Source organism: Phascolarctos cinereus, unplaced genomic scaffold, assembly GCF_003287225.1.
Source record: "Phascolarctos cinereus isolate Bilbo 61053 unplaced genomic scaffold, phaCin_HiC Scaffold_1;HRSCAF=81, whole genome shotgun sequence".
Classification (NCBI taxonomy): domain Eukaryota; kingdom Metazoa; phylum Chordata; class Mammalia; order Diprotodontia; family Phascolarctidae; genus Phascolarctos; species Phascolarctos cinereus.
The window spans coordinates 30,133,099-30,157,998 of NW_027555514.1; the positions used below are offsets into that span (position 1 = coordinate 30,133,099).

Genomic DNA, 24,900 nt, shown 5'->3' on the forward strand with positions numbered 1-24,900 from the left:
TGCCGTCTTTCCCAGTTAGATCGTTAATTTCTTGAGGGTGGGGACTGGCTTTTTTTTTTTGTATCCCCAGCACTTAGCACAGTGTCTGGTATATAGGAGGTGCTTCATAAATGTTTATTGACTATTTTGTCGACTTCAACACTTAAAGGATTTTAGATATTCCTGTGCTCAAGATGTAGGTGTTAGACGATAAGTTTCAATTACAAATGGTTTCACAAAAAAAGAAAAGAAAAAGAACCAGAAAGTCCCAAACCAAACACTTGGTTAGAAATCATTATTTATTATCCGCCCCATCCCATGTACAGGCTACTATTCAGAAACACAGGATGAGATATTGTCCATGCCCTCATCAGTTATCATTTTGTCAATAAACTGAACCTGTGTCCTGTCTACAATAATGCATCTCTCATTAAAAAAAAAAAACACCCCAAAACCATTTGTTTTCTTTTTAATGCAAGGATAGCTTCAAGTTTTATTCTGGATCATATGAAGACAAGTTCCTTGTTTGTCAGTCATGATTTCAAGATGCTCCTCCCTCCCCCCCTAAAAAAAAATTCTATATCCTAAGTGATAAACTCTTCTTTTACATTCAGCAAACTTGATACTGGAAAAGAAACATAACAATGGAGATAAGCAGTTACTCTCGTGCACAGTAATAAGTCTAGATGATGTTTACAGAAAATAAATCAGATCTTATCAGGTTACATTAATTTCTTGAAATGTAGATTTGAAAGATAAACACTTAACCCATATCCATTACCTGCTCAGAAGTTTTTTAAACTTGTAATTAATTTACTACCTGCCTTCCTTCCCCCTTTAAGAAACAGTGCCCCCCAGGAAGACAGGGTGTGCCCTTTTCCTCAGCCTCTTCTGTCTACAAGCTGACCCCCCCCACACCCAGGGTCTTAGAAGGATACATGAAAAGCACAGACAAGATTTAGTTTGCTGACATAATGAATGCCCTTGGTTTGCTGACATAATGCCCATTGTTTCTTAAAATGCAAAAGCAGAATTAAAATGTCATTGAACTCATACAGTACATCATTTAGTCAATCAGCCACGTTCTACCAACTGAGAAAGTTGTCTGTCCACATCAGTCGTCTTCTCAGCATTTCATAAGTGTAGTGTATGACCAGTGACTTGGTAAAAGAATGTGCTTGTAAAAACACTGCTGGCTTAATTTTGGAATTCGAGGTTTCAATATATGGATCATTTTCCAACACAGAAGTGCTGTGAGTGCCACCTTATTTTTTCATATGAACTCTCCATTCATTTCCCATCATCTACAGGAAGAATTCATTCAAATAAAATGTCACAAGACAAAATATGTATCTATATACCTATATATATATATATGTATATATAGATGTATGTATATATTGAACCTAACTAAAATTTTAATAAGCAATACTTACACAGTTCTGGTTATACATTTCTAAAGGCTTAATCATTTTTTAAGATACATGAGATAAAGAGGCATATGCAAAAGGCAAAAATTGGGTATTAGTTTGACCTTCTATTTTTTTTCCAAATATACCCCAAAAAGCTGTGTCTACTCCCACAGAAGAAAGCAAATCATGTCCCTGGATATCTTAAACAATAAGAAATCTCAAAAAGATAATGCTACCATGTAAAGAATTCACAGAAACTCCATTAGATAGTCCATAAAAGTTATACCCAGACAAAGGTAAATCCCAATTATGGTTTAGAGAGATGGTATCAGAGATGTCACCACCATCTGTAGCCTTGGAGAATGGAAGGGCTTGGATTTCTCCCCCACTTAGTTAAGCAGGAGTGTGGCAGCAATTCAAATCTTAGTCGCAATGCTCTACAGCAAGGACGAGACTTTGATAAAATAAGGCATTTTGCTCACATTACACAACAGTAACAGGCGCTGATATCAGTAAGCTGGACTCCTTTCGTCTTTTCACAATACCATACAATTCACAAATGACAAAGGGGATAGACACCTCCTTTTCACAGAGCATCACTAAGTGACTCTTTTCTGGACAGGGAAGGGAGAACAGAAACACAAATTAGCACCTCCCACTGGGCAATTTTCCTGATTGCTGCAAATGAGAGGACATTTTTACAAAACGGAGTTAACAAATTCCAAATGTCCTGCACATACCACCTCCCTCTAAGTCTGGATGTGCACAGCAGAGAGAAGGTCAAGTTAGGTCATTGGATTGATACTTTCTGATTCTGGATTTAAACCCTACTCAATAATAAAACAAAAAATTCTTTGTAGTGTAAAAAAATGGTCTCAGAATATGGAAAATATGCTATTAATATATTAAATACAACATTCCTTAAACTACAGGTTATTAGTTCTGTAGAAAGAACCAACATTCTTATCCACTTTGCTGCTACTTTTTTTTTCTTTCTTTCTTTCTGTCTTTTTTTTTTTTTTAGCAGTGCTACAGTATGTGAATAGTGGCCAGGAGCTCGAATTTTATCAGCTCAAGCTTGGAATCTCAGCTACATGGGCTGTTAAATGAACTAGTACCTTAGACAATTAATTCTCTTCTCCCAAAGGCAGACTCTAAAATATATTACTTAGGGTTGGACTTATTTGTTGCATGTTTACATTATGTGTTCTTTAAATTAACAAAAATAGAGCATAAATCCCCTCTGATAACATCAAAACATCTGTAAGTGATGGTTAGATCATCAATCAGTAGGCAGTAAGTACCTATTTGATTCTTTTCATACCTCTATTTTTAAACCTCTTGTATGATAAACTTCTTCACAGTTTAAAATATTGTGAAGAAATATGTAAAACTATATTCACATACATATCTGTACACAAAACTATGTTATTCATATATTCATAAACATGCAATGTGTGTGTATTGCTATACATACACATTGCATGTGCCCTAAATAATGAGTTGGTGTGGACTGTGAAATCATTCCAAAAAAGTTATTTATGAGTAAGAAGAAAAATAATACTATATTTACATAGTGCCTATCTCCCAGGAGGTAAATATGCTTTACAGACATTTTCAAATTAATCCTCACGATGCCACTGTGAAGCAGGCAAAGGAGCTATTTGCCTCAGTTTCCACATGAGGAGGCTGAGGCCTAAAGAATTAAGTGGCTTGCTTAGCATCCCAAGGAGCCCGCTGGTGGCAGGGCCAGGGACAACCCACGGAGCTCAGTTCTCCATTCATGAGGTCACCCTTCCTGCCTGGTGGTGAAACAGAGGTCTGTGATTTGGAATTTCCAAAATGGAAGTAGGATAACTTCAGAGCCCACCTCCTTTTAACTGTGCGTTCTGTTTATACCACAGGGAGATGAAAATTCTTTTTGGTTCTGGCAGATGAAAAAAGCCTTAACATTCAGTGTGACTATAATTCAGTGTAGCTTCTCCTGTTTAAGAGCGACACAGCTGATTTGGTGTATGTCATGGAGGACGCTGACAGGTGCATTGCCGGGTGGCTGAAAAGTTCTCCGTATTATTGCGTGATTGCAGGGATCTCTAACAATCATGTAATGTCTTAAGGGTTCCTCTTTCTCCACACAGGGTACAAACCTATAAATAAGCATTTTAGCACAAAATATACAGTCTGCATGAACCAGTCCATGTATAAATAAACAAACAGCCCTAAGGGTGAACTTTAAAGGCCAAAAGCTCTTCAGAGTGCATGTTGTTTAAAGAACGCAGATCTGGCAACTTTAAAAGGAGTTTTGTAAAAATTGAGGCTTCATTCGGATGATTTTTCATTATTAAGGTCCTTAACGCACGAATAAGGGTTTCTTGTAAAGCCTCCACAGAGTTGACATTTTCTATTCCTGATCGATCTAGTATGAAGGAAGGGGAGGAGAGAGGAACAGGAGAGAGAGAGATGAGGTAGGAGGAAGGAGAGGGGAGACAAGGAAAGAAGGGAGAGAGAGATTAAACAATATTATTAAGTATTAGCATTTAATTCTTACTCACCAGCTTTATACAGTAGCAGTTAATGATATAAAAAAAAGTTCTATAAAACATGAACCAATTTTTATATTTACTAACTGTACAACTAAGTAAATTTTAAATGGGGGGGTTTATAAAAAATCATTATCATTACATTTTAATATAAAAAACCCTGTTGTCATTTGGTAAATGAAATAAACTTGCATTCTTTACAGCTTTAGATACTTAATACAATGAAATATTCTAATTTTACAAACTGCTCTATCATCACTAAATACGACTGTTTCCATTTGGAAGCGTGTGTGTATTTAGCATCCCAGGTCTCCTGAAGCTCCCCCTAGGCCACTCTGCCTCTCACCCCATGCAGCCATTTTCCCGCAGTGATGACAACATTAGCTTCTCCCTCCACCTTCACATCACAGTGCAAAAATAAACAAAACTGTTTAACATCCCAACAAGGCACAGCTGCTTTGTGGCACCTTCTGACCCTTTTGGTATATGACTAGCAAGGAAGAAAAGAAAAAGAATCTCTACAATTCACCAACAGCATGCTCACTCATGCTTTATACTTGTAAAGAGAAATTAAAATGTTCACTGTGTTCTTTAAAAAAATAATAATAATAAAAGCCACTTTTTTTGGTTTTGTTTTGGAGACTTGGTCTCCGTCTTTCCTGGCCAGGCTAGAAGCACAGGGGCCACTCCCAGGCCTGGGCTTATCACTGGTTAACAGTAGAGCTTTCCAACCTGGCCCAGTTTGCCCCTCCCCAGACAGCCTGGTAGCCCTCACTGCAGAAGGGCTCCCCACACTAGTGCTGGACTTAAAGGAGACCCACTGATGTGGGTACACACAGTGCCCTAAGGGTTAAAAAGAATATTAAAGGTTGCTTTTCCAGCACTTTGTGAAGCCCACCTTCCAGGGGATTGAAGCTTATTCTGCAGCTTATCCAGTAACTTGAGGCCGTCCTAAAGTCCTTTTCCCCTTATCCTGAAATAACATAAAACTTCTTGCTTTTGTCTCCCTTATCCTGTGTTTTCCCATCCTTTAATCTTTAAACCTGTGTCCCCCTGCCCTGTCCTTAAATCTTTAAACCATAAAGACTTCCTTTTGTCTCCTTCACCCTGTCCTGTCTTCAATCTTTAATCCCTATAAAAACCTCTAAAACTATAATACCATCATTCTGAAATCTCTATATAAGCATAACTCCCCCAAATATCAGGGTCTCATTTAGCTTTCTTGCTAAGGAGACCCATGATGCTTTTTTCACATAAAAAACTCCCAATGGCTAAAGAGAAGGTCTAAGTGAATTCTTTCACACCCGAACCGCTCTCCCAAATCTGACCTCAACACCATGAAAGTCATTAGCCTGGCTGCCCCTCACAACTCTCAAACCCAAGGGATCTACCATATCAAAGGTCCTAGGTTGCTAATCTAACCCTTTAACATGGTCATTATAAAGAATTCACAGCAGCAGCATAGGAGACATTGAGACAACACTTTGCAATGGGCAGTATTCATCCTATCCTGTCCCTGATACACAGGCTAGCATGATTATACAACAGCACTGACCCTGAATGTGTAGGCTAGGTGGTGGATGATCCATGGGGCACTGCTGCCCACATAAAGACATGTACCCTGTGACCTGATGCCTTCTCCTCTTGCCTGGAGCAGCCCTCAGGCTCCCATATGCAGACATTTCCTTTCCCTGCTCATGCCTCTGACCCAAATTGGAACAGTCACCTCTATGTAGATAATCCCCAGATCCTCATCCGCAGCCCTGACTTCTCTTTGCAGCCTCCCTTCCTCAGCTCCCTGTGCCTACAAAGCAGCCACCTGTGTGTGCGCTGACATCTGCCATCTTAACATCCTGTCTTGAACTGTATTCTGAACATACTCCTTCTGCAGTGGCACCATGTGCCCTTAACGTCTCAGCTCAGTTTCCTCCTGTATAAAAGGAGGGGCCGATGTTGCAGGTCCCTCGCAGTCCTCCTCCTCCTCGCCTGGCTCCCCTCAGGACACCTCCCCCAACCCAGTCCACAGTCCCGTCTCCTCAGGGCACAGGCTGGCACCCCAGTGCCACATGTGCCTTATGCTGTCTTTGTTTCTCATACTAGAGCAAGAGATCCTTATGGACAGGGACCCCAGCACACTGTAGGGAGACATGTGGATTTGTGTCCAAACTAAAACCTGTGGTTTCAGAAGGTGGGGTTACTATGTTAATGTTACTACTTACCAAAGAACAGTCAAGAACAAAGAAAAAATACAAGAGGTTTGTAAAGTTTATCTGGTGAATAAAGCACCCTTGGATAGACTCCCTCTACGGGACTATTACCATGGTGCTTATGTTTAGCAGTCACCTCTGGCAAGAATTACTCAGTATGTGATAAACAGAGCTGAAATGTACTCTCCAAAGTATGAAAGAACCTTACACTTCCCACTGATCCAGCCAGTCTAGCAGCTGGTCATCCCCAGGAAACCATCCTGAAGCAGGGACCTGAGCTCTGGCAAGCTTCTGCACTGCCCACAGCTCTCTGCATACAGCAGAAGACCCTCGATAAACCTCTGCAGATTAATTAATATCAGCCCCATTTCCTACTTTCTACACCAATACATCACAGAATCTTAATGATGGAGCATATAGAGAGGTATATTATTTTATCTCAGTGACCCAGACACGGTACAACCTGTGCCTCGGTTTCCTCATACACAGCAGAAAATATCTCTTGTCTTAAAGGTTCCAGTCAAGTCCACAAACATTTATTAAGCACATGCTACATCCAAGTCACTGAGTTGGGGGGGAGGGGGGGGGCCTTGGGACCTAAATGACAGCTATGTATGAGGCTGGGTTCTTCTAATGGGAAAATGGAGGAAAGAGAAGGTGAAGGAGGAAGAGTTCTTCTTTGGGACAGTATTTTTAGATGACTGATACAACACCTCCATCATATCTGCATGCCTACAAGTACCATTTGTCTGACTCACATAGTTTTTTGAAAGCTATATCCCCCCGGGAATAATATAAGGATTGAGAATTACAAACGTGCTGTAAATATTCAACAGAAGCTGAAGTACACAGTAGTGGGTGAGGACTTGGTAAGGACTATGGCCAAACCTGTGAGGGCTACAGGGCTATGGCATTCACTATGATGGTGACAGTTTCAAAGCAGACACTCCCTGCCACTGTCTTCCTGGCTGTGTGGTGAAACTGTGGCCTGCCTTATGCTCCCTTCAGCTCCTTGAGAGGGGGATTGGCTCATTCTTTATCCTTGTATCCCCAAGACCTAGCATAGTGCCAGGCACACAGCAGGCACCTAAGAAATGCCTGTTGTTAAGGGACCGCAGGGCATGGAATATAATATCCCGGAGGGCAAAGGAGATAGGATTACAACCAAGAATCATCTACCCAGCAAAACTGAGTATAATCCTTCAGGGGAAAAAATGGTCATTCAGTGAAATAGAGGACTTTCAAGCATTCTTGATGAAAAGACCAGAGCTGAATAGAAAATCTGACTTTCAAATACAGGACTCAAGTGGAACATGAAGAGGTAAACAGGAAAGAGAAATCATAAAAGACTTATTAAGGTTGAACTGCTTACATTCCTGCACGGAAAGATGATATTTGCAACTCATGAGACCTCTGTCAGTATTAGGGTAGCTGGAGGGGAAAAATTATATGTATGTATATTTATATATATTGATAGATAGATAGATAGACAGATAGATAGAGGGCACAGGGTGAGTTGAAGATGAAGGGGTGATATCTGGAGAATAAAATTAAGTGGTGAGAGAGGATTATACTGGGAGAAGGAGAAAGGCAGAAGTAGAATGGGGTAAATTATCTCACCAAAAAAAAACAGAAAAGAAAAGGCTCTTACAGTGGAGGGGAATGGGGGAAGGTGAGAGGGAATGAGTGAATCTTATTCTCATAGGATTTGGCTTAAGGAGGGAATAACATACACACTCAATTGGGTATGGAAATCTATCTTACCCTACAGGAAAACAGGGGGAGAAGGGGACAAGAGAGCAGGGAGATTGATAGAGGGGAGGGCAGATTGGGAGAGGGGGTAATCAGAAGCAAACACTTCTGAGGAGGGACAGGGTCAAAAGAAAGAATAGAATAAATGGGGGGCGAAATAGGATTAAAGGAAATAGAGTTAATTTTTCACAACATGACTACTATATTTTGCATAACTGCAGATTGAGTTGCTTGCCTTTTCAATGAGGGTGGGTGGGGAGGGAAGAAGGGAGAAAATTTGGAACCCAAAGCTTTAAAAACACATGTTAAAAAAAAAATGTTTTTGCATCCAAAAAAAACCTGACATTTACACAGTGAAAAAAAAAATGCCTCTTGATCAACTGATTACCTGCAGATACTAGGACTACAGCTGTAAACAAACTCATCTCCTCATCGCTGAGTTGTAGAGAATTTAGTTTCTCACTAAATTCAAACATGGAGTTCAGCAGCTCTCCAGCTCCCATCAAGCGTAAATCATCCACGCTATACTTCTTTCCACTGAGAAAGGTTACGGTACGTTCCTTTGCATCAAACAGCGATGCAAACCGTACCATTAAAACCTAGCAAGAGAAAAAAAAATGCTTTCAAAAATTCATTAATAGTACCAAATAGGACAGCTTAGTAAAATTTAAGTCAATAAGAAACATCTTCACTATAAATAAACCATGCAAAAAGTATACTATTTCTAACATCACTTTAAAATTAAAAGAATCAAAAATATACAATTAAAACCAGAAAAAATGGAACATAAACAACTGTTTATAATTATTTTGTTTTTTAAATGCTACAGATAATTCCACTGTCCAAAGAGACTTTTCAAGGATTTGGTGCTTATAAATAACTCTATATTCATTTATATAGGAAAATGGTCAATAACGAAAAGGTAACTGATCCTATTTTCTAACTCAACATCTATGAGTTGATCTTTCTAGAACAGGTACCATTCTTTATTTTCCTGCAAATTTTTTGGGCAACAAGTTTTAGGAGACAAAAAAATAGAACTTTTACAGGAAATGCAAATAAGCTACATCATTTTTTTTAAAGACATGAGGGAGCTCACTTGACACCCAGGAGAGCATTATATAACTTCAATCCTGCTCAGACGGTGCTTAAAGAAAATTAACAAATTGCAGTTAGAAAAGAAAACATGTCAGCATGGAGGAAGGGCTGGGAGAACAGCAATGATTAGACAGGACACTTAGCTGTCCCTTCAATGCATGGAACCAAATGGAATGTCTGTTGCCTGTACAAAGAGGAAACTGACCAACCCTGGGTTCCAAGGACTATGCCAAACAAAACAGAAAGAAGCTGTCTGAAATGTCTCCTTCCCCCAACTATATCAGAAGCCTGAATTATCATCCCACAACTCCTGTCCTATAGCTCTTGTATCAAGGTTAAAAAAAGAGACAGAGAAAGAGAGACTTCTCCTCTTCTCATTGTACAAAGTCTCACAGGTTCAAATGTTATGGGGGTGGAGGTAGGATGAAAAAGCTGGAAGAGAGAAGGGCTACTGAATTTTAAAAGAAATGCCATTTTTGTTACTTTTAAGTTGTCAGCAAAATAGGTCATACTTTTTCTCTTCTGAGTAGACAACAACCATCAGCACACTCATGTGTATATATATATATATATGGATAGGTGTATACTAGGTATGTATATGTATATATATATGTATGTGTGCATACACACGCACATGTGCACAGGAAGGGTGAGTAAGAGAAAAGGAGACAGAGAGGGAGCGCACGCACCACTATTTCCTACAAAATGTTAGAAAGATCATTCTTCTCTTGCACGATAAATTATGCCCTTTCTTATTGCCCTTCCCCTCCATAATTAAGGATAAACTTCAGGCCTAGCCACTACTGCATTAATTACAAATTATTCTCATCTGTACGCAAGGCATCCATTTCCAATTCCTCTTTCCAACAGCCCACGCAGGAGAGTAAAGAAGCAACAGTGGCAGTCTCAGCCAAGGAGGAGGAAGAATAGGAGGAAGGAGCTCACTTCAACTGCTGGTAGGAGTCAACCAAACTGACTATTTCCAGACCAATCTATACCCCCCTCTTGCTTCACTTTCTAACACGTTGTTTTAAACCTATCCTCCCCCTCCTCTAGGCTTCCTCTTATCTGTCCACCCATGCTCCACTCTTCAACACACTTCTTCCAACTTTCCTTTCTCCTCAATAAATTGTAAGTCCATCAGCAAAGCCTACAAGTAAATGCAGCAGGTAAAGCTTTTGTAAGGTACCTATCCCCTCCAGGGTTGATCAAAAGTGTATCATTAAGCAAGAAAGAACCAAGAGAACAGTTTAGTAAACACACTGATCATAACCAAGTAACTAGAGGGAAGTCTTCCACTACAGAAGAGCCCACAGAACAAAAAGCGACAGGAGGGAAGTAACTCCCACATCGCTGTGGAAGTGACCTATGTGAGAGGCACCATGGACAGAGGCTGCCAGCTGTGTCATACTGGAGAAGGCCTGCGTGCCAGGGACAATGCAACATGCAGCCCTTCCCTTGGAAGGTTCCCTTGAGAATCAAGAGAGAATGTAAACCAAGCTCTCTGCAAACACTGCAGCACTACAGAAAGTTGTTATTATTACTACTGCTGAGACATGTGTAAGTTTAGCTGGTTTGACTGTTTAAAGCTAAGTGTACGATAAAGGTGCTATTGTTTTTAAAGGTGTCACTCTGTTGTGCCTACATTTATACTAGACAACCCATGGAAACTCAATGTGAAAGCCTACTCCTGGGGCCCAAATAAAATCACTGGCACTTCCTCAGAAGGTCTCCCTTTTTCTTATCCTAGAAATCTGCAAAGAGGTGGTAATGATGAGGGTTAGAGGTCTAGGGGTGCTGGGACCTCAAAATCACAACACGCAGGTCTTGCCCAGTGAATTTGACCTAAGCCTTCTTTCAGCCAAAGGCAAGGTTTATTAAAACATCAGTTGGGGGTGGGTGAGAGTTAAAGAATCCGCCATATTGGCCAGATTCTTAAGGAATCTAAGCATTTGTATGGCTAATGCAAGTGGGCCAGATCTTAAGAATATGAGCACCTCAATGGAGGCCAGATGGACCTTATGTACGAAAAACTGTAGGAAAGATCTAAGAGGGGCCAGGTAGTCTGGGGTGACTGGAGGTTAAGAGAACACCAGGTGGCCAAGGGAGAATGGAGCCTAGATAGGATTAAGGGTAGGGAAGTGGGAGGCGGCACAGGGAGGTAAGACAATGGAGGACTAGGCTAGGTTGGGGTAACACAGTATTGGAAGATTGGACGTAGGCAATAATGAAAGGTCTGCTGATAGGATTATAGCCTCAGACAAAAGAGATTCGGCCATGTGGGAAAGTCCAGGGCTTTTCCTTTTTGGAATCCAGATCCTACCCTCAACAGTAAGAGGTGATTCAAGCCACCTCAAGGGTCACTCCATGGCAGAGCATAAGCTCCGGCACCAAAGTGCAACAGCACAAACAGAAGAGACACAAATCTCAGAGAAGAACACTCCTGGCCAGCCTGGGGACTCCAGTAACTTTAAAGGGCAGAACTGGAGCAGCACACGTCCAATACCTTTGTTATCAGAAGGGCCCCTAGGAATTGCTAAGTCTCATTCAGTAAAAGTTCTGTCTGCAAGAGAGTGAACTACAATATTTTCCCCACAAAAGGTCAACTTTGTTTTAAAGGTACCCCTTTCAATACCTCTTCTATCTCCACCCCCATCATCCACCTACCCCTTTATAGGTACAGAACTCCACACATAAGGTCAGATTTTTTTTTCCACTGTGTTGCCAGCTTTTACTGAAATTTTTTCCCTATTTTTCCTCTTTTTCTTAAAAAAAAACTCTTTGTTCTTAGACTCAACTCTCTGGGAAGGAGGGGAAGGGATATAGGTATGGAAATCTAAGCAATGTAAAAACAAAACACAAGTGAAAAAATTGAAATTTGTAAAAGAAAGCCTCTTTCTAGCTAAGGCAGCATGGGTCCATAGCTTAGCTTGCACAGGCAAAAATTAGCTTGTAGAAATAGGCAATTGATTGTCATGATTACTGACTATGAATTGAATGTCTTCTTTAATTCACTCTATGCTTCATGCAGTAATTTACAGTAACAGGCACACCTGGACTATATTGTTATCATCTTTAAGTATCTGAAAGGCCATTAGAGGGAAGAGCCCTAGGGGACAGAAGGAGGAACACTGGAAGAAGTTGTCAAGAAGCCTATTTCCACTGGATCGAACGACACAATTCCTAACCCTGAGAAGTTTCCCAGAATGGAATGGGCTACCTCCAGAAGTCATCTGAGGGCTTCTAGCACTGGGAGGGAGGATAACCCCAGGGAGATGCTGCCTGCTGGACAAAGATCTCTCTCCAGGGATGGTTAGAGCAGATGTTCTTTCAGGTCCTTGCCATCTTTAAGATGCATGGAGTTTGTGACATCTTCTCTGACACCCCTCAAGTGAAATGCACAACTCTCATTGTTATCAACAAATGTTTAAAGTTTGTGCCTTACACATTTATGAGACAGAAAGGAAACATGTAAGACATATAGAACCCATTGTACTTTCAAAAGAATCATTTAGCATTTAACTGAATTATCAAACAAAATCAGGAACAAGATTTGTTCTGGCTATCTCTAATTAAAATGTATACACTATAGGAGGAGGGACTATACGACAGCAACAGAACTAGATTTGGCCTCAAGAGGACCCCAGTTTAAATCCTGGCCTTGGACAAATTATGTATTCATTTTCATTTGTAGAACGGGGACAGGGCAGGAAGGAGTCAGTTGGTCTAGATGGCGTCCTAAGGGGAGGGGAAGAGAATAAGCATTTATGAAGCACCTACTACGTGCCAAGCACTATATGAAGCACTTCATAATTATTATCTCATTTTATCCTCACAAACACCCTGGGAGGGAGGTGCTATTACGCTGGATTTGAATTCAGGTCTTCCAGACTCTGGAGCAGCTCGGTGGCACAGTGGATGGAGTGCCAGGCCTGAAGTCAGGAAGATTTATCTTCCTAAATTCATATCTGTCCTCAGATACTTCTTAGCTGTGTGACCCTGGACAAGTCACTTAACCCTGTTTGCGCCTCAGTTTCCTCATCTGTAAAATGAGCTGGAGAAGGAAATGGCAAACTATTCCAGTATCTTTGTCAGAAAAACTCTAAATGGGATCACAAAGAGCTGGACATAACTGAAAACAACTGAATAACTTCTGAATTCCAGGCCCCCAGGGTTCTACCCACTGCACTACCTAGCTGCCCCCATGACCTTTTGTTCTTTAAATCTATAAACCTAAGGATGAAGAACAGGATAAAATAATAAATGTTAAATACAAAACTCCACAGAATCCAGGTCCTTTTTTTGGCGTTATGTTAACACTTCTTGGTCTCGAAATTTTTTACTCCATGAATCAGCTGATAAAGGCAAAGACATGACAGTCCTACTAAGAGAGAGGTACATTCACAGATATTAATCAGGAGAATAGCATACTGGTCAGTGAAGGGTTTGTCTGGTTTGGGGGCAAGGATCATGACTATTTCTTCATTTTTAAAAACAGAGATTTGGGTTACCTCCACCTACTTTCCCGAATCTCAGTGCCCAGCCTGACTCCTGCACCACGCTCACTCAAACCCATTCTAACCCCTAAGCCATGTGGTTTCCTGCCTTTATTTGCTCCAGCTAGCGACCATCAGGCAGCAACCACACAGGTGATGATGGTCCTGGCACATCTTTGAAGCTCTCATGCAAGCTGTGGGTACGACTACTTGCCCAGGACGTTGGCCAAGTGTCCCATGTGTGGCAGGACAATGCTTCCTCCTCGGAGCCTCTTCTGACCGTGTCCTTAGGGGAGTCCTATGTGATCCTCTCCCGACTCCCACAGCCACCTTATCTATATACATGCTGCACTCCACCCCAGTAAAAAGTAAGCAGCTCCTGTTTTTGCCTCTGAATCATCATAAAGCAGGGCACAGACCTGTTTGTTGCTGCAATGAACTGGCAGGAAGGGAAGAAACCAGAGACTAAAAACAGCCTAATCTCAGAGGAAGAAACTGAACAAGCTATAAATGAACCTCCAAAGAAAAAACAGTCTAGGAGTGGACTGATTCATAAGCAAATTCTATCAAACATTCAAAGAGCAATTAATCAAGCTATATGAAGGGGGAAAAAAAAAACAAAAGAGACCTGACAAAATTCCTTCAATGATACAGTAAGGTCTTGATATACAAACAAAAGGGAGCTACAACAGAAAGAGAAAACCAAAGACCGATATCCCTGATGAACATTGATAGAAACATTGAGTTCAAATCTGGCCTCAGACGCTTGACACTTACTAGCTATATGTCCCTGGGCAAGTCACTTAACCCCATTGCCTAGCCAAAAAAAAAAAAAAAAGAAAAAAAGAAAATTTTTTAATAAATTCTTAGTAAAGAAGCTAAAAGAATATAGTGCAAAGGTCATTTACTATGACACAGCTAGAGTTATAACAGGAATACAGGACTGACTTAATATTAGTAAAACTACAAACTGAATTAACCACATTAATAACAAAATCAACAAGAATCATATAATTATATTAATGGATGTAGAAAAAGCTTTTGACAAAATACAAGTCATTTCTCTTAAAAACAATAGAAGACAGAGGGATGAATGTTCCTTTCCTCAAAATAATAAATAACATATATCTAAAACCAAGAGCTACCATTCTACATACAGAGATGAGCCCCTTCCAATAAAATCCAGGGTGAAACAAGGATGTGCATTGTCACCACTTGTATTTGACAAAGAAGTAGGAATGAAAGACAAGAAAAAGAGGCAAAGGGAAGACATGCAGGGAAAGAAGCAGCAAAATGAAAGCTTTTGCAAGTGATGTGATACAATGGTATACCTAAAGAACCCTAGAGCCAACTGAAAAATTAATTGAAAAAATAACATCAGCAAATTTACAGGACATAAAATAAGTTAACACAAATCTTTAACATCTCTACATACCACCAACAAAACCCAGAAGGAAGAGACAGAAAGAAAAATTCTATTTAAAGTAAATGTATTAGGTAAAAAAAACTTGGGAGCCTACAATCAAGAAACGAATAAGAACTATACAATATAACTACAAATAACTGTTTACAGAAATAAAGATGGACCCAAATAACTGGGAAAATACCAATTGTGCATAAATAGGAAGAGTCAATATAATAAAAATGGCAATACCACCTACATTATTTATTCGATCCCATTCCCATCAAACTGCCAAAGAATTATTTTACAGAACTAAAAAAAAAAAATACTGATAAAATGCAAATGGAGGCAGAAAAGGTCAAGAATTCATGGGAAATTAAAGAATTAGGAATGAAGGGGGCCTAGCAGTGTCAGATTTCAAACTATACTACAAAGCAGTAACTCTCCCAACAATATGGTGCTAGTTAAAAAACAGGGAGAAATCTGCGAAAACAATTAAGTACATAACATACAGAAGGAAATGTATTTAGTATGCTACTATTAGTAAATACAAAGACTCCAGTTATTGAGATAACAACTCACTATCTGACAAAAATGCTAGGAAAACTGGGCAGAAATATGAAAGAAATTAGATTCAAAACCTCACACATTATTATAAGCTAAGTTATAAATGGATACATGACCTAACTATAAAAGGTTACATCATAGACAACTTATAGAAAAATGGAAAAAAATTACCCATAAGGTCTATGGATAGAAGAAAAGTTTAGAATCTAACAAGGGATTGAGATCACAGAAGATAAGAGAAATAATTTTTATTACAGAAAATTAAAAATTTTGGCATAAATATAATAACCTAAGATAAAAAAGGAAATAATCGGGTAACAATTTTACAGCAAGTTTCTCTGATGAAGATCTTAATGTCCAATACAGGATATGAACAGGCAGTTTTCAAGGGAAGAAAGAGACTCAGGCTTTCAAAAGCCATATGAAAAAAATGTTCCAAATCACTACTAATTAGAAAAATGCAAACTAAAGCAATTCTGAGATTCTACTTCACACCCATCAAATTAGCAAAGACAACAAAAAATGAAAACGATCAATGTTGGAGGGGCAGTGTGAAAACAGGGATACAGGCCTGTGAATGATACACCCATTTCTGGAAAGCAAATTGAATTATACACAAAAACTTACTGAACAGAACAGGCCCTTTGACCCAGCTAGACCACTGCTAGGCCAATACCTAAGATAGATCAAAGACATGGGAAAAGCTACTTTTTGTATAAAAACACATAGACTTTTCATGGTGGCAAAAAAAAAAATAATAATAATAATAATAACCTGGAAACTAAAGGAATGGAATACCATGTAGCTATAAGAAATGAGGAAATAGACGATTTCAGAGACACAAAAAGACTCATATGACCTTGATGGGGATGGGAATCTGAACCCCTAAAAGGAAAAGACCATGTCTTTGGGATCGGACCCAAAAGGAAGCCATGGACACAGCCAGTCCATGGCATTCACCTGAGGCAACCCATCCAGTCAATAATTGCCTTTATTGTGCTCTTGTCTGCACCTGGCCCACCCCAGGCTACTTGCTACCCCCTAGATCCCATCCAGATCTTCCCATGGTCTTTCTGTATAAAAGTATGCATCTTGCTCCCATGAAATTGTTCAGATTCTTAAAATCTGGCCTGCTTCTATTGGCATCACTAATAGCACAGACTCACTAGGAATCTCGCCCATTCCAGCTGGTGTTTTAATAAACCTACTTAGACTGAAAGAAGGCTTGAGTGGTCAAACTTTTTTTTTTAATTTTTTAAAATTTATTTTATTAATTTATTTTGATTTATCAACAATCACTTCCATATGCTTTTGAGTTTAAAATTTTTCTCCCACTTCCTCCCCACCACCTTCCCCAAGACAGCACACAATCTGATATAGGCTATACATTTACATTCCTATTAAACATATTTTCACATTACTGAAGTTGTAAGTAAAAATTAAAACCAATAGGAGGAACCATCAGAAAGAGGAAACAAAACTCAACAGAAGAGAAAAAAAGATAGCTATTCAACTTACACAGTTATGATTACTATCTGCGTCTTTTTCTCCATCCTTTTTTCCCCGTTTATGCTTTTCTTTCTCTTTCTCCCTTCCTCACTAGTGTTTTGCTTTTGAACTGCCTCTTCAGTCTCTCTCCTTCTATTATCCCCTCCCTTTTCCTCCCCTTTGCCTTACTGCTTCTCCCTTTCTATCCCCTCCCTTTTCTTCCCCTTTTCCCCCTATGTTATAGGGCAAGTTAGATTTCTATACCTAACTGATTATGTTATTCCCTTCTTGAGCCAAATTTGATGAGAGTAAGGTTCAAACAATGCTCACCCCACCCTTCTTTCCCTCTGCTATATGGATTTTCTGTCTTTTCTGTAATATAATTTACCCTTGTCTGCCTCCTCCTTCTCAGTACATTTTCTAAAGATCAGACTTATCCATTACTTGGATCCATTTAACCCACTTGATTATATTTTTTTTATCATTACATCAAAAGTCACTAATATCCACCCCTTTATTACACTCCTTTAACATGGTGTAATAACATACAGTTTCAAGAGCTGCAAGTGTCATCTTTCCTTGTAGGGATGTAAACAGGCTGCCTTTATTAACACACTGTGTATTTTCTCTCTTTACTTTTTTTCTTGAATCTTTACTCAAAGACACATTTTCTGTTGAGCTCTGGTCTTTTCATCAGGAAGGTTTGGAAGTCCCCTATTTCGTTGGATATCCATCTCCTCCCTTGAAAAATCATGCTCATTTTTGCAAGCTACTTGATCATTGGCTGCAGTCCAAGCTCCTTTGCCTTATAGAATGTCATGTTCCACGCCCTGCGGTCTTTTCATGTAGAAGCTGCAAGGTACTGTGTAATCCTGACTGTGGTTCCATGATATTTAAATTGTTTTTTTGGCTGCTTGCAGCACCTTTCTTTCATTGGTAATTTTGGAATTTTGCTATTATATCCTTGGCGTTGTCAATTTGGGATCTCTTTCAGGTGGTGAGCAGTGTATTCTTTCTATGGTTATTTTCCCTTCTGGTTCTAGGACTTCTGGGCAGTTTTCCTTTATGATTTCCTGAAAGATAATGTCCAGGCTCTTTTTTTCATCATGACTTTCAGGTAATCCAACGATTTTTAAATTGTCTTTCCTGGATCAATTTTCCAGGTCGGTTGTTTTACCAATGAGGTATTTTACATTTTCATCTATTTTTTCATTTCTTTGTTTCTGTTTGACTGATTCTTGCTCTCTCATAGAGTCACTACTTTCCATTTGTCCAATTCTAGTTTTTAACAGATTGTTTTCTTCTGTTAGCTTTTGTACTTCCTTCTTCAATTGACCAATTGTATTTTTAAGGGATTTGTTTTCTTCGGTGTACTTTTTTCCAATTGGCCAATTGTATTTTTAAGGACTCTTCTACTCTCTCATGACTTTTAAAATCCTTCTTGAGCTCTTCTAAGAAGGTTTTTGGGCTTCAGACCAGTTCATATTCCCTTTTGATGTTGCAAACGTGGGTTTGTTGACAATGCTGTCCTCTTCAGAATTTCTGTCTTGATCTTCACTCTTCTCATAATACGAATCTATGGTACGTTTCTTTTCACTCATGGTTTCTTTATTCTTTAAAGAGACTGAGCTCTCTTGCGGAACAGAGGGCACTGAACCAAGCTTCTTGTGTTGGCAGCGTAGGCCTTGGTCACTGGCTTTGTGTGCTGGGGCCTCTTACGTTGGCAACTGGAGGCTGTAGGGTTCTGACAGCTTACCTGGTGCTGGGTTGGAATCAGCAAGGCTGGGACTTTAGGAAGACTCTAGGTTGCTTTCTTCAGCTCCTTTCAGATGAATGCTGCAGGGTGCTTATCCGCCTGGGGCCCCTTTGTAGTGCTGTTTCCCTTCTTTTTGCTGAGGCACTGGCAGACCCATTTGCTGGGCTGCTGCTCTGCTGTTCCCCATCTTTCTTCTAGTTCAGCTGTTCCAGGGTCTTTTTTCCCTGGGGTGATATTTTCTGGGTTTTCAGACGCTGATAGGGGAGGGTGAAAGCAACTACCTTTTTCTCTGCCATCTTGGCTCCCGAGTGGTCAAATTATTTCACGTCAGACTCACACCCTTTGCCTTTGTATTTCCGAGTTACCAAGACTCCCAGACCACAACAACCTGATGCGGAATTAAGTGAACAATTTACGCTATCAACACTATACAAATGAACAATTTTAAAGATTTTACATACTGATAAAGAATGAAATGGGCACAACCAGGAGAACAATTTATACAACAACAATGCTGTAAAGACAAACAACTTTGAAAGCTGTGAGAACTATGATTAATAGAAGACCCCCTCTAAGTGTGTATATATATGTGTGTATTTTTGTGTATGTTGCTATGTATGTGGTTGCGGTTTGTCCTTTGTTTTCAAAGAGGACCTTGACATCAGCGACATGATGACATGATTGGCAATTGACCTTGATTTGAGTGACGGCGGGCTGTGCAAGGTCACCAGCCTCACTTTCTCCTCCAGAGCCACCTGGGTCCAGTGGCAGGATTTCGATCGAGATACCTGGAGATGACCCAGGATGCAGTGGGAGACCTTGGCCCTTTTAAGCTAAGGTCTTTTCAGGTTCTCACTTTGACAAACAGATAGTTTTCAGAAAAACCTGGGAAGACTTACAAGAAAGGATGCAAAGCGAAGTGAGCAGAACTAGGGGAACACTGCCATCACAATACTGTACACTGCTCAACTATCATTAACTTAGCTCTTCTCAGTAATACAATGATCCAAGACAATTCCAAGACTCATGATGGAAAATGCTATCTACATCCAGAGAGAGAACTGACAGAGTCTGAATTCAGACTGAAGCAGACTATTTTTGCTTTTTTATTTTTGGTAGTTTTTTTTCCTTTGTTCTTTTTTTTCTTTCATGATATGACTGACTAATATGGAAATGTTTTACATGATTGCACAGAGATAACCTGTATCAAATTGCTTACCATGTTAGGGAGGAGGGAAAGGAGGGAGAAAGGATGAAAATTTGGAACTCAAGAGTTTATTTTAAAAATTAATGTTAAAATTTGTCTTTACATGTAATTGGAAAAAATTAAATACTACTCAAAAGGAAAAAAAAGACTTTAGCCCAACAATCCACACCAGAAAGCAAGCAGATGAAGGATGCACGAGATCTAGAGACATCCAACTATACCGATGGACAGACAACACCTAGAGCACAGATTCTAGATACACAATATAGAAGAGCAACAAGCATGATTCAGGCCAGAAAAGAAAGACAGATGCAAGCTGTCCTATGTAGGGCTTTCAGGAACCCCAAGCTTCTCCCCAAACACAAAAGTCCTCCTCTACAAGACCAACACTGCTCCACTCCTGCCACATGGGAGACCATGTTCACTGAAGAATCGAGAGGTCCTAAAAAGCCAAAGAGTATCATAGTGTGAAAGGCCAGGGAAGTATTTAAAATGCTTGAGTCAAACGCACGCCTCTGAAGGCGGCAATAGAAGGATACCATCCCCACAGACCCGCACAGCAACAGAATCACCCAAGTACACGTGGATAAAGACAGAAGACAGATGTGGAGACATGAAGAAACCGCTCAGCACATACAAGAAGCCAGGGAGCAAGGACATGAGTTCTGAGTGCTCAGAGTTCCAGCCACAAAAAGGGAAATAACTCAAGTCCACTCATAAATAAATAACTTATGTTAACAAATTAAATGCATTTAACAACAAACACAATTACTGAATTGATGGAAAACCTGATGCCTTCCTAGAAGAGATGTCCAAGGTCACACCACTCAGACTTAGATTCTAAACTTACATTTCATCCCTCTCTATGCCAACAAGGGTAAAATCAAAGACCACTGGTCAACCTGACTAGCTGACCCCAAATATCAACCCCTCAACAGATGTAAGAAACAGTAGCTGATCCTTCCTGACGAAGCATCTGAATGGAAGGAAAACATATGTGGAGTACTCGCAAAAATGATGAACAATTTACATGTAGACTCGTTTAGCCTTGGGCAGATTTTCTACCAAAGTAAGAATCACTCCAAAGTCAGTGGACATTAAAAGGAGAGCCGTCCACCATTAACTCAGCAAAAGCAGAATCTTTGTAGTTGGTAATGTTCTACTGCTTTAAATAAAGTCTCTGAAATGCAAAAAACAATTAAGTCAACAAGAGCCCAGAACTTTGAAAACTCAAGTGTCGGGGCCCTGAGGAATTCTTCAGAGAACTGGACAAAGCATCTATGTGCTCAGGAAAGAGTGTTATCTATATAGTTGGTAGTAGGGCTGATTACAGACAGCATCGATGCCAGGGAAATGAAGTGTTAACTGCTCAAGGAGATCCCCACGAAAACTGTTCATCAAAAGCATCTAGACTTTTTTCCAAAAGCATGCAGTGTTGAGAGATTATGTGTGAAAGAAAAATACTCCAACATGAGTGTACTGAAATCAAATACAACCTGAATCGATCCACAAATATTTGACTGCAGACTACGAACTCAACATTCTGCTCAATGATATCTACATAAACTTTCTTTTCACTCAACAGCCTAAGCCCAGTGGAAAACACTCTGCAGGCCGGCTAGGCAGGCAGCATCAGGGAAAGCCTTAGGAATAACCCCAAGGGGACTGCAATAGCCCAACGCTCCAGCAGAATGTGTTGGCAACCAGTAGCAGGGCAGAAGGATGTGGCTGACGCTACTCATTTTTCTGAATCTCTCCTATTGATGGAGAGAACAAAGTCCAGGGGTTTACCAGGAAAGGATGAAAGAACATCCCAGAAATCCATTAACAGCTAGCTCTGTGTGACAGAACACTTACAGGCAACTGGGCAAGCTGAGAACCATACACTGAGAGATAAGCTGGGTGTCCTGGACCTAAACAGAGCTGGTGGAAGGAGAGCTAGAAACGAAGAAGACCAGCCAACCCAGAGGTATCCCCAGCAGTGCTACCAGAGTATGTGCAGGGGCAGTGATATGCCAGGTCTTATCTCAGTGCCTTTGTACTAGTGGTCCCCAAGGCTGCTCTCCTTTATTACCCAGGCCTCATAAAATTTTTGATTTCCTTCAAAATTTCACTCAAGTGCCAACTTTTACATGAGGCCCTCCCTGCAGCTGATAGTGTCTTTCTAGTTACTCCGTATGTATTTTGAGGATATCTATATCTTTATAATCTATACATGTATGCTTTCTTCTACCTACACACATACACAACGGAAGCTCCTTGAAGGCATAAACTGTTTCAATGCCGTCTGCGTCTCCTCAGCAATTAGCACAGTGCCAAGCACGCAGGAGCTGCTTAATAAATGTTTGTTTATGGACTGATGAGATGTCACAGGCATACATATGTTTTCTTTCTTACACCCAAATGGGAAGGTCCCTATGTGGTCATGTTTTTATCTAGAGTTTGGAGTTTATCATCTGCAGAAAACTGACGATTTGTCACATCTGAAAAGGAGCCTTCTCTCCAATCCCTAGGGGAGGGCCAGTCCAGATCATCAGCTCCTTTTTTTCAGCCTCAGGACTGTAGATGATATACCAGAAGAAACAGGTGGAGACTAAAATGACAGACTGGGAAAAGCAAGTATTATTCTATTGGGGGGGTTCCCGTTGAGACACCTGCAAGGGGAGGCAGTAGGGCATACTCTGCCACTACTTTCTCTTTTTTATGGGTTCTACAAGATGGGGAGTGGGCAGAGCCACGTTAATCCTAGGACTATGTGTGGGAGGAAGCATGACTGTGGTCCTGCATCCTGGATTATCACAGAGTCCACCTATATTCCAAGTCTCTATTAGGATGCTGGTGTAAGAGCAGGTTTGGATGCAGAATTAGGGTAGCAAAGCCTACAGCTGTTTGACAGGATGGTCAGAAATTGGTTAGGAGACAAAACCTGGTCAAAGGTGGAGGCCACAAAAGGTCTGAGCAAAAAGCTGTTTTAGACATGGGATGGAAAGGATAGTGCCACATGAAGTGATCTGATCTAGAACCCATCTAGTTTCATGTTCAGAGTGTACTTTAAAACATGCCATTTTCAGGATAAGATGGAAAAGAGAAAGAAGGTCTTTTATCTTAGACACAGCATGTGGATTATAGGCAGGGATGTGCTGGTGAATATTTAACTATTAGTTCTCTAAAAAAAAAGAAAAGTCCAAGGGACACTCTTTTCAGTTTAATCTCCATCACTTTCTTAAGTCTAGACAATCAAAAAACAATACTTCGAGCCCTGATGTGTAGCTCTTGCCAATTTCCAAGACCTAAGTATTCACACTGAAAATTTAACAGTCTGCTCTCCAAGACTGTCCAAGCTGGCTTCAGACACACCTGAATTTAGACCTAACACCTGTCAAGAGGATTGCAGAAGTAACAGAGACCCCATCAGAACTCACGCGTGTTTGCAGTAGGACATCTGTGCAGAAAACAAAGCTTGCAGTGCCCTCTCTCAGTCAACCTGGCATGCTAGGCCTTCCCACTGCACCAGATGCCATCTCTCATCACCTGGCACTCTCTCCTCACTGCCATTTCAAACCTTTCCATTCCTTCAAAACTCAGCTCAGATGCCATCTTCTCCATAATATCTTCATGGAGGCTCTCCATTATTAGCTCTCTCTCCCATTTGATTAATATCACTTTGCATTCATCAGCACATACTTCATATGTGCTTCTTCGTACACATGCTGTATCCTCCCTGATAGAAGGTAACCTCCTGGAGGGCAGGCCTGCACAAAGCAGGTGCTTAATACCTTTCTGTTAAATTGAATGATATGTACAAGACTATACCAACTACAGTAAACAACTACTAAAGCCAGCCATCCAGCAACTACAACTGAATGACTCCTGGGCAGGAGCAGAGAAGCAGCAACACCCCTAAGCATCATGAGACCAGGAAAACAATCAAACATGGCTTATCATTAACACCGAGTTCAGGGACAAGGAGAACTTAGACTGCGCATCCCCCATCCTTTCAGCAGTAGTTTTGTAAGTTTACCTCTAAATAAGGCCTGCTGGAACCAAAAATCAACACATAGTTATGACACCCTTGCAGTGTATTTTTCCAGACCTTGATTTCATAACATAAGGAGCTCCCAGTAAAGAAATTATCTCCACCAAATCAGCACCTGATCTACAACTTACAGTCTTGGAGTTTTGTCTGGGACACCAAGAAGTTAGGAGACTAGCCCTGTGTCACATGGGCAGCCTACCGAAGGCAGGTCTTACCTGACCAAGGCAATAATCAAACATGCTTTTGGAGGACTGATGATGAACCAAGCTGTCCTACTGCCTCCTGACACAGAGTTGAAAGACTTGAGAAGCAGAAAGAGCACACATTTTTAGATAGTGTCAACATGGGAATTTATTTTGCTTGACTTTATTTGTCACAAAGTTTTTGTTTTTCTTTTAAAGTGGGAGAAATGGGAGAGAAAATGAATGTTAATTGAAAACTAAAATTTAAAAAAATATATATATATATATACACACACACGTGTGTACGTGTGTGTGTGTGTGTGTGTGTGTGTGTGTGTGTGTGTGTGTGTGTACACATACATGTATCTACGCAGGTGTATACGTATGTATCCCAGGCAAATCTTGAAGCCAGGTCTACCTGACTTGGGGTCAGCCATTTAGCAACTAGGTCACACCACCTTTAAAACAGTTACTTATTCATACAAAAACCTTCACAAAATGCATTTTTCTTACCTCAAAGGTCCCTGCCTTTAAAAGGTTGACCTGGTCATGTTGGGAAAGATCTCTGAACCCTGGGATACGCTTTGCAAACTCAACCACTTCTTTCACTGCTGGGGTAAAACTCATGGAAAATTCTTCCCAGATTTCATGGCCTGATTTATGAGGATCCACATATGGAGACTTACTCATAGGACACACCTAGAAGACATAAAATAAAAGGACTCTTTTTAAAAAGAGAAAAGTAAAAAGAAAATTCAAAAATCAAGATTCTTAGAAA

At 40.3% G+C, this 24,900-nt stretch overlaps 1 protein-coding gene across 2 annotated transcripts in view; it reads right to left on the bottom strand.

Annotated features, from left to right (window-relative positions):
• Positions 1–260: 260 nt before the first annotated feature.
• The window catches only part of NR1D2 (nuclear receptor subfamily 1 group D member 2), a 55,370-nt gene continuing 30,730 nt past the window's right edge, over positions 261–24,900 (bottom strand). For both annotated transcript variants that reach the window (XM_020971078.2, XM_020971079.2), the window contains exons 6-8: positions 24,636–24,821; positions 8,279–8,489; positions 261–3,807 (exon numbers count right to left, since the gene is read on the bottom strand). In XM_020971078.2, the coding sequence (XP_020826737.1) occupies positions 3,611–3,807; positions 8,279–8,489; positions 24,636–24,821 (594 nt within the window). In that variant the 3' untranslated portion in view covers positions 261–3,610. The remainder of the gene's footprint in view (positions 3,808–8,278; positions 8,490–24,635; positions 24,822–24,900) is intronic.